Source organism: Mastigoproctus giganteus, chromosome 5 (genome assembly GCF_048544385.1).
Source record: "Mastigoproctus giganteus isolate SK-2022 chromosome 5, ASM4854438v1, whole genome shotgun sequence".
NCBI classification, from domain to species: Eukaryota; Metazoa; Arthropoda; class Arachnida; order Uropygi; family Thelyphonidae; genus Mastigoproctus; species Mastigoproctus giganteus.
The window spans coordinates 208,616,875-208,628,127 of record NC_143579.1 but is presented as its reverse complement, the minus strand read 5'-3'; the positions used below and the strand labels follow the sequence as shown (position 1 = coordinate 208,628,127).

The following is an 11,253-nucleotide window of genomic DNA, read 5'->3' as shown; positions in this document are numbered from 1 at the left end:
ATAATTTTGATATCATATATCTGGATCTTAGAAAGGCCTTTAGTACTGTTGCACATGGAAGACTGCTGCACAAATTGGAGCAGTGTGGCATTGGAGGCAAATTGCTGCTATGGATAAAGGGATTGTTGAGTGGGAGAAGACAGAGTGGTAATCAATGGACACTGCTCTTCATGGACTAATGTTATTAGTGGAGTCCCTCAGGGTTCAGTGTTGGGTCCATTGTTGTTTTATGTATTTATAAATGATATTGATGATGGTATATCAGGCTTAATGTCCATGCTTGCAGACGATACGAAGGTTGGCAGGGTTGTTAATGACAGTACGCTGCTGCAACAGGATCTAGAAAAGTTCAGCAGATGGGCTGAGAGGTGGCAAATGAAGTACTACATATGGGAAGCAGTAACCCCAGAGTAACGTATCAACTCTGTGGTACTACAATGACAGTGGTAGAGAATGAAAAGGAGCTGGGGGTAATTGTGCCGGCAGATATGAAGTTTTCTGGGCAGTGAAGATGGTCTGCAAGAGTAGCTCATGGTGTCTTGTCAATGATATACGGGAATTTTTCTAGCAGGGATAAGGAGGTGATTATCCCCTTGTATAAGGCAATGGTTAGGCCACACCTTGAATATTGTATACAGGTCTGGAGGCCTCATTTTAAGAAGGATGTTGAGCTGTTGGAATGAGTACAGAGAAGGGCAACAAGATTAGTGAATGGAAAAAAGGGTTGCTCTTATGAAGAAAGTCTTAAATTTTGCAAATTACAGTGTCTGGAGATTAGGCACCTGCGAGGTGATCTGATTGAGGTGGGTAAAGCCTTGAATGGTTTGAGCATGCTCAATGCTGATGGGATTCTTCATCTTGCTCAGAATAATCGCCTGAGAGGCATAAATTCAAATTGAGGAAAGACATCTTCCTCTTGCTCAGAATAATCGCCTGAGAGAGCATAAATTCAAATTGAGGAAAGACAACTGTAGGATAGATGTGTGGAAGTTTGCCTTTAGCGAGAAGGTGGTTGATTGCTGGAACAAACTTACATCTGTCGTTGTAGAAGTTGATAGCTTAAATAGATTCAAGGCAGAAATTGACAAACATTTTGGAGCAAGTGGATGGGTGAAATAAGGGGTTTGTTTTGGTTGTTGCTATATAAACTTGCTTTCTTGCATCATATGCCTTTGCTAATGTTAATGTACAAATAGTTCGTATGATGTATATTATCAATTATATATATATTTGATACTATTAGTTACTTCCATTTTTAAAGTTTACTTTAAAATTTATGTCGAATTTTGTACCCTTCACAGCATGCAAAATTACATCAGTTGCTTATACTTGATATTCTCTCAAAATGGCCATTTTGAGAGAATATTAACAGAGAAATATAAACAATAACTCTCAAAAACAACTAGGGTAAGATAGTGAATATTTACTGAACTAGTGGGAGAGGGAAAGCACGTAACCTGGAACTTTAAACAAATGCAGTACTGGCCCTTGTCCAGTTCTATGCCATTCTTGAAGCACAGGTCATATATTTTCAAAGATGGTGGTGAGGTTGACAGGTTCAAGCATACAATTTCTATAAAAAACTGTAAAAAAATCGCTTCAAAAGGCTGACTATATTTAGAAAGGTGTACATGTAGATAGAACAGTGGTTATCAACAATGTCCTCTTCCACAAGAGGTGAAAAAGCCCCAGGATGAAACCCCATCAATGATGTGAGGATTTCTGGAAATTCAGGTTCTTTGTCCAGAAAACAGACAAATTGACCAGAGAATGGATGCAATTTACATGTATATACACAATATATGTGGGTGAATAAAGCAGTTCTTTGTTAAGCTTCATATAATAGTTTTTTTTTTTCCAGGAAGTTAGGAAAAATTAAGTTTTCAAACATTGATTAATCATTTATTAAAAAGTAATGTTCCTTCATTAACTATTAATAGAATTATCACGATTATAAGAGTTATTGACGGAACGTTATTTTTGAGGGGCACTTGTCAGATACCCTTCCACGACTGGTGGATTAAAATTAACTGGGGTCTAGTAAGACCAGGTGTTAAATTAAATGTTTTCAACCTGTCTATTTCAGGAAAACAGCGAGATTAATATGTTTTCAAAAATGCTAAAAATGCAAAAACAGACGAGATATTCAGTGGATTTCTCTCCCCCACCCCCAACTTTAGGTACCAAAACTCAGGCATCATCTTATCCTAGAATAAATACAGTAATTATATTTGCATTTATTGAATTCAATCAAACCATAACAAGACAACTGTTTCTTTACAAACCAAAATACTCAATATGTTTTTTAAGTTTTCTTTGAGGAACAAACTTTAATGCTTTGTTCCAGTCTCCTGTATTCTTCACCTCTAACATTATTTGAAACATCTGATTAATAGTCAAGGACTTGGAACCACAACCCCAACTAAAAAGAAATAATAGAAAAATGTTAAAGATACATTCCAACTAATTTGTTTTTACATTTGTAAATGATAATACATAGCATCCTTTCAATTTCTTAATATCATTGGAATAAATTAACTACAGGTTATCCCATAAGTCTGGAATCATGGAAAAATAAAAAATGGCAATACACTTTTATTCACAGAATGTGCTCAATTGAGTCCACCATTATTCATGATACACAAAACCAGATGAGATACTGAGTCAGCAAGCACACAGTGAATGAAGTCAGGGGTAATGATGTTGTATGCATCAATAACATACTTACTGAAATGTTCAGCACTGAATTTTCTTCCTGTAGACCAGCATGTTCAAGTGACACCAGAGGAAAAAATCTAACAGTGTGAGATCAAGGCTTCTCACTGGTCATTCCACAGGCCCTTGACGTCCTATCCAATTTTCATGAAATTTTGGTGCTGAAACTCTCTTACATGGATGCTGTAATGTGCAGGAGCACCATCTTGCTGGAATGTCATAAAATCTCCAATCCTTACCAAAGACACTAGGGCAGGGGTCGGCAACCTGCGGCTCTCTGAACATGTAACTGCGGCTCTTTAATGTCTAGTCCACACATATGACAAGAGCAGCGTGCAGCAGGTGCGGGTGGTGATGTGAATATAACATTAGTTTCAGCACAAGCTGCAAACACTTCTCAGTTTAGTTTGCCTGCACATTGCAAGCATTAATAATATTATTTATTTATTAATAAATAATTAAAAAAAAAAAAAACACCTTCCCACTCTATTCCATTTCTTAAAAAACTCCCCGCCTCCATTGAGCTGGGGTGTGGCTCTTTGGATTCTTTTTTTTTTAATTAGATCAAAAATGGCTCTTCACTCAAAAAAGGTTGCCAACCCCTGCACTATAGAATGCTTCACCATTGAGCATATGTAAACAGTTGCATGCAGAGACATATGCTTGAAAAAAAGGAGGGCCTATGATGTGGTCTTTCCACCTGCCACACCATACCACTACACAGTAGCTCTTGTTCCCTCAATGGGGTAAACCAGAGGATTGTTTTGAGACCAGCAGATCTGTCAATTTACGTCACTATTTACATAAAAAAAGAGCTTCACAACTAAACAAGAATTCTGGATATGAAAATATAACAAATTTGTATTTTGACTGTATCGTTCTCTAGCCTATTCAAATTCCACCTGTAAGTCTGGATCATCTTTGCTTAATTTCTGCAAGATCTGAAGTTTAGATGGATGCCATCTGTAAATTTGAAGGATGTGGTGAATGCTGCTTTTCAACATGCTTGTCTTGGATGATCTTCAAAGAGACTTTTGCATAAATGAGCAAGGAGATGGCAGTTGCTGTGTTTCTGTTAGTGGCCCTTCACAAAGGTCCATTATAGGGTTTACCCTCTATAAACCTTGTGTCCCAAAAACTTTTCAACAAGTTTGCTAATGTAGCTATGTGTTATTGGTTCATCGTCTGGATGCAGTCTGTTAAATTCTGCAGTGCGCGCGCTCTCTCTCTCTCTCTCTCTCTCTCTCTCTCTCTCTGTCCGATTTCCTATGAGAAGAATTATCTCTACTTGATCGTCCTTATTCAATCATGTTTATTTATTGTTTTGTTGTTGATCTTCCAATACCATTTCTATTCTCTACTAAATTCTGAAATTTCGGATAAATGATGGAGAAAATATATGAATTAGTTATTTTTCCCCATGATTCCGGACATATGGGACACCCTGTATAACAAAGAATACATCTAAATGAGGTCAAAATTGATTTTTTTTTCCATCATTTATCTGCAATTTCTGAATTTAGTAGAGAATAGAAATGGTATTGGAAGATCAACAACAAAACAATAAATAAACATGAATTTGTCTTCATAAAATTAAATTATATTACATTACTATTAAAAAAAGGAATGCTTACACATAACAAGTAATAGTTCATAAATTTGGTAATTGTTTATAGGAGGGAAGTGAACCTCACAAAGGATGTACTCCACCTTACTGAAAGTAATTTAACACCCTGCTAATTACAGGAAAGTGCATTAGTAATAGTTGATCAAGTAATAGTTCATAAATTTGATAACTGTTTATAGGGGAAAGTGAACCTCACAAAGGATATACTCTGCCTTACCAAAATTAATTTAACATCCTGCTAATTACAGGAAAGTGCATTAGATATGGAAATCTCTGAACCAGGTGTGTTATAAAGGTGATTATGGTTCCTATTTCTAGAATCATTTATAAGAATGAAAATTTCATCCTTGTTCATTTTATTTTCATCTCTCAGAGCCTTATACACCTCAATCAAATCTTCTGTAAGGTGTTAAGTTTCCAAGCTCTGCAGTCCACTATTTGAAGTGTTTCCTCATTTGGGGCCCTTTCAATGGGGCTTCCTTTTCTCTGGAGAATTTCATGTCTGACTGTATAACTATAAAATCTTTCTTCCCCTACTGTTTTTAGTTCAACCACACCAGGTGTGTAAGTTTATTTTGGGGTTACTCTTTCCCAAGTACATGACTGCATCTTGATACATTAAAAGATAGCTGCCACTTTTCTGAGCATCTCTGATGGTTAAGTCATTCCATAGAAGCCCTGCTTGTCACTGATCAATAACTATTCTACCAACCTTGGTATCATTTGCAAATTTTGACCTCACATCCTCTATCCCTTCATCAATTTAATTTAAGAAAATATAAAACAAGAGTAGTCCCAGTACCAAAACCCTAGGGAATTTCACTTCTTACATTACTGACATCTGAAGAAGGAAGAGGGTTAACTATTATTAATCCTCTTCCATCTGCCCTCAATCACCTGCAACCCACCTAAAGTTTTTCTGGCGATTACAACAAGTTCTAGCTTATGTAGGACCGAGTCAAATGCTTTGCAGAAACCTTAGTATGCAATATTGAAATTATTACCTACATTCAGTTCACAGGAGACTGTCAAAAATAGCTAAGTTGGTTAAACATTGTTTTCCCTTTAAAAAACTATGCTGTGTTTCATTCAGAATACCATTTCTATCTAAACGATACTGTAATACACTCTTTATCATTACCTCCATCATTTTTCATACCACTGAAGTCAGCCTGACTGTTTGGTAGAGTCTAGTGATAACCTCTTAATTGATGGAGGACAGTTGTAGGATAGATGTGCATAAATTTGCCTTCAGCCATCAGTTAATTGATTGTTGGAACAAACTATTATCTGGTGATACAGAAGTGGGCACCCTGAATAAATTCAAGGAAGAACCAGACAAACTATTAGAGGATGGACAAGTGATATAGAAAGTGTTGGTTTTTTGGCATGGTACTAACAGCATCACATGTCCTTACCATGCGATAGATAGGTGTAGGGTACCGTATGTCTGCAATTCAATGTGAGAAGGGGCACAGCAAAAGCTTTAAGTGACTTTGAATATGGCACAGTCGTTAAAGGCAGTTAAACCAGTATGAGTATCTTGGAAACTTGCAGTTTCCAAGATACTCATAAGGTCTCAGTTATACACGGGTTTCCATGTATAACTATGACCAAGGTATATCAAGATTCGTCCAATAACGAAATAATACAGTCACCAGCAATCCTGTGGTGAGAAACAGTTTGATGATGTAAGAGACTAACAGAAGGTAAAAAGGCTTGTGCAGGGTAACAGAAAGGCTATATTTAGTCATACAACCCAGTAACAACGGTGATAACTTAAGAAGCATTTCTAAATGCACAACCCATTATACATTGTCACAGATGGGGTATTGCAAGCCAACAACCGAAACAGGTGTCCCTTCTGTCAGCAAATAAACAAGGCACAGTTATCTACGGTTCAAAACCATAAAGGAGTAGAAAAAATGTTGCATGTCTTAGGAAATCCACTTCCTGCTGTTTCACACTAATGGGAAGACCACATTTTTTGACAAAAACAACATAAGTTCGTGGATACCAGTAAAGGTATTTGGATACTTGGTGTCTTGGTACTAGTGAAGCAACACTTGAATGTGACCGGTTATCTGAAAATTGTTTCTAATCAGGTACATCCCTCCATGGCTGCAATGTATATCTGTGAATGGATTCTTTCAATAGATTAATGCATTGTCACAAGGAGAGAATTTTACAAAACTGTTTCCAGGAACATGATAATGAATTCAATCTATTTGATTACTATTAGTATTATATTGACTAAATAATGTAAAGAAGGGGACTTTACTGCATCAGCAAAAAAAAAAAAAAAAAAAAAAAAACAATCATCAATATGGAATAAATATCTGTGAATGGATTTTTTCAATAGAATAATGCACTGTCACAAGGGGAGAATTTTACAAAACTTTCCAGGAACATGATAATGAATTCAGTCTATTACAGTGGTCTCCCCAGCTACCAGACATCAATTCGATTACTATTAGTATTATATTGGCTAAATAAGGTAAAGATAGGGACTTTACTGCATTAGCAAAAAAAAAAACCAATCATCAGTGTCTTTTCTGTCAACAAATAGTGCCTATCTAATTCCGATTTAAACTTTATCAAACCATCAACCTCTTCAACTGTGGCAGGCAATTCATTCCAATTATCTATAAAAAGCTGCTTAAAAGTAAACCTTAGGTTTTGTATTTATTCCCAATTTTTCTCAGCTCTCATCTGCCAGTGAAAACATACCCCCTTGTCAAGGCCTCCCCCTGCTGTTATTGTTGTTGTTTGGTTTTTAGGAGCATTAGCAACTAAGGCCATATTGCTCCGGGATATGCGGTGGTCATTCCCTGACCTTTCCGCATCCTCCGTATTTGGTGGTGACAGGCTTGAACCCCGGTCTAATCAAGAAGCGTGTGCTACGCACTGCTGCTCCTGCCCATCTGGCTATGGAGGTGCCACCTTCCCCCTGCCACCAACTAATATTTATTAATGATATTGATGAAAGTATATCAGGCTTAATGTCAAAGTTTGCAGATGATACAAAGGTTGGCAGGGGGGGTTAATGACAGTAATCAAGGTATGCTACTGTAACAAGATCTAGAAAAATTAAACAGATGGGATGAGAAATGGTAATTTAAGTTTATGACTGGCAATGGAAGGTACTGCACATGTGTAGCCATAAACCTAGATTAATGTTCTGTGTGGTACTATACTCAGATTAATGGAAAATTAAAGAGACTTGGGGGAAATCATTGTGTCAAATATGAAGTTTTCAGAGCAGTAGAGAGAGTGGCTGCCAGAACAGTTCATGGGGCAATTAATGATATACATTAATTTTGCTACCAGAGATATGCTGAGGTTATGATCCTATTGTAGAAGGCAATGGTTAGGCTGCATCTTGAATACTACATACAGGTCTTAAGATCTCATTTTAGAAAATATGTAGAGCTGCTTTAATGGATGCAAAGAAGGATAACCAGATTAGTGAGGAGAACACAATAGTGTGATTACCAAGAAGGACTTCACTTCTGAAAACTGATGAATAAGATATTAAAGCTTTGAATAGAATATATTGGGCAAGCACAATGCTTATGGAATTCTTTCTCAGCTTACACATGAGGTTGTAAACTAAGCAAGTAAGGCATAAATTTAAATTACTGAAGGATGGTGGCACAATAGATATGTGAAAGTTTGCCTTCAGCCAGGGAGTGGTTGATTGTGGAAGTGGATAGTTTGAATAAATTCAAGAACTACGTAAGATATTGGACGTGATTGGTGGATGACGATGTTTTTTTTTGCCTGTTGCTGTATAAGCTTGCTTTCTTACATTATTTGCCATTATTTATTCTCAATATGGAATAAATATTTAAAATGAATAATGATGATTGAAGGATACATTTGTGAAAATTTGATTTCAGCATATTTTCCTAGATCTTTAAGAGGAATTGACTGTTGGAACAAATCTCCATCTGCTGCTGTACAAGTGGATAGTTGGAATAAATTTAAGGAAGAATTACACCAATTGGTAGAGGAGATGTACAGATGAGGTTTTCTTTTATTTTATTATTATATTTATTTATTGATTTTTGGCTAATGCTGTATATACCTGCTTACATCATTTGCCACTACTAATAATACCAAAAAAAAACTTGTATTTATAAAATTACACTTCTATTCTATTTAGTATACTTACAGGAGATATTTGTCTAATGGCAGCTTTACAGCTCTGATATTTTCCTTCTTACTCTTTGCCAAAGATATTGGTTTTTGATGTGAAGGATCAACACAACCACCTAAAATAAAATGAAATAGTAAAAAAAAAAAAATATATATATATATATATATAAAAGAACAAATGCATTTAAATAAATTCGTTTTAATTATGATAGCATAGTTAATTATTCAAATGACAGCACTGAAATCAAATGGTGTATAATAATGTTGCATATACTCTACCAACTGGTGACTGGGGAGAGACTGACTAAAGAGTATGCTTCTTGACATAATGAGGCCTCTCTAACAAGGCAACTTTATATCAAAGTGCAGGGGATATTCTTGATGTATGTATGCCATAATCAAAAACTTTCTTGATTGACACATGTTCCATCCTCTAATTTTACCTCTAGAATGTAGCATGAATAAGCAAACTAAGAGAACAAAGTGATCACTTACCACACTTACTTTTCTTAAAGCGAAAGAATTCTTTCACTTCAAATGCTTTGGCTCCAGAACTAATGCTGGTGAATCCTTTGTGAATCACAGCTGAATTAAGGGGGGGGGGGTCTCGTGTGTGTGCCTTGATTGCAAAGATTCTGAAGAACTTCAGTGCCAAATCAGATGGGCTTATATCAGGGGTTGAGAAACAGGATTGATACCACTGAAAAATTAAAAAGACCTTTTCAACAACTCAACCACTCAGCTGGAGACTACACTCATGCAACACATTATAAGAAATCCTCCACGACACAGTGCACTGGTCTCACAAGAAGTAGCTCTTGTTAGTGAGTCAACCGATGGGGCAAGGGATTTATATTTTTTAAAAAAGGATAGGAGGAATAAGACCAGAATATACCTGCATGGAGCAAAAGTTGATATTGTTACGCACGTTGGTGCTAATGATATTAAGAGTAGTAGATCTGATGATTTACTTAAGTATATGGCAAAGGTAAAAAAAAAAAAGTTGGGAACTGAGGATTAAATTCCAAACGGTGTGGAATTCAGACCAGACAACAGAACAGGAACAAGTACATGATGAGACCCTTATCAATCAACTTGGCCCTGGAGAGAGATTGTGTAAGGTTCATGGCATACAATTTTTCTCAGCTTGGCCATTGCTTGTTAACAGTGTCGATTATTATTTTTACAGGGATGGGATACGCTTAAACAGAAGAGGTGTAAGAGCATTTGCTAATACTGTCAAGGCACTATCATATGGATTCAAAAACTGCTAGCTTGATGGGGGTTGGGGGAGTTACTAGCTAATACATTAATGTCTGCTGTAGACAGGCAAGGGTGTAAGTGATACCTGTTCTGCATCTATTGGATTGTGCAGCAACCTGTAAAGCAAGATTTAAGGATCACAAGGCTTACTGGAGTCCTCATGGAATATACATGTACTTATATTTACTCTTAATAAAGCACAAAAGGGATTAGAACGGAGGTGCATGTATACTGTTTATTATGTTTTTAGATTTTTTTTATTACATTTTACTGTTTATACAATTCAATTATACATGCATATTTTTACTAAGAGTTAAAACAGGTGATGCATATTTGCATGTACACTAATGCTAGGAGCATAGTAAATAAATTTGAAGCTGCCATTTTTCAAATTTGATAAATGGCAAAGTTAACCCATCCAATGTGGATATTAAGGTAGTGCCACTCAGACATAAGTGATGCAAATTTTGAATGCGGGGAGTACAACACGTACAAACTTTCAAAATGTGTTAATGTTTCTTGCATTGTTGGTGTCTGTTTAGAGCTCCTCTAAGTAGCACTTGCTTCGTTTTGGGAATAGAGATGTTAAGGTTGTGAAGAGAGCATCAAATGGAAGGGCGATCCAAGATATTTTGCAAGGTACTCCAATTCTCTCCTTGAGCTGCCAAGAAGCATAATGGCCAGATCATCCAAGTAGGCCACTTTGATGACATTTTCTTGCTCCACCTTCAGATAGCCAACAAAGACTGTGTTCCAGCAGAGAGGGCCTAGAACGAATCCCTGAGGGCAGCCTCTGGGGAACGGTCTAGTGACTGTGCAGGTCCCCAACGTTACAGCAAGAGACCATTCCTTGAAGTACTTAGTTTGTTTTTTTTTTTTTTTTGGTAGTTATTGGCGCATCGGTTTCTGTGGCCATAGTGCACCTCCCAAGGTTTTTTGCAGTACTTTGATCCAAGCCCGAGGCGGGATTCGAACCCGCGACCTTTGGGTTGCCAGGCAGGCGCTTTACCCACCCGGCTGAAGTACTTAGTAATTAATCCATAAATCTGGGCTGAGACCCTGTCTCCTTGAACCTTCCAGGACGTTTTGCCACCAGAGGGTGTCAAAGGCCCCGTTTAAGACCATGAATAGGCCGAGGATGTATTTGGTAATGGAAGTTGAGGCCATCCTAATGGTGTCTACAGTGGAACATCCATTTGTAAAGCCAAACTGACTGATATATCCTAGTCCTTTACCTGTGTAAACTGTTAGGAATCTAGTAGCAATTATTTTCTCGAGTACTTTCCCTATTACAGGCAGCATGGCTTTGGGTCTGTATGAGACAGGTGAGTGTCTGGTTCATCTGGATTCTTTAACAAGATTTTAAGGTTCGCCTTTTTCCAGGTTTTCAGGAAGCATCCATCTTGTACACATGTATTGAGAAGATTTTGGTTGAATTGGGACCAGACCCCTCTTCAACATCTCCACTGGGGCATTTTCTGTTCTTC

At 37.0% G+C, this 11,253-nt stretch overlaps 1 protein-coding gene across 1 annotated transcript in view; it reads right to left on the bottom strand.

The window, feature by feature from the left end:
* Positions 1 to 2,217: 2,217 nt before the first annotated feature.
* Positions 2,218 to 11,253, bottom strand: part of LOC150086052 (mitochondrial ribonuclease P protein 1 homolog) — a 30,356-nt gene continuing 21,320 nt past the window's right edge. Inside the window, exons 3-4 of the mRNA XM_090374783.1 lie at positions 8,520 to 8,619; positions 2,218 to 2,422 (exon numbers count right to left, since the gene is read on the bottom strand). Of these exons, the coding sequence (XP_090230909.1) occupies positions 2,278 to 2,422; positions 8,520 to 8,619 (245 nt within the window). The 3' untranslated portion in view covers positions 2,218 to 2,277. The remainder of the gene's footprint in view (positions 2,423 to 8,519; positions 8,620 to 11,253) is intronic.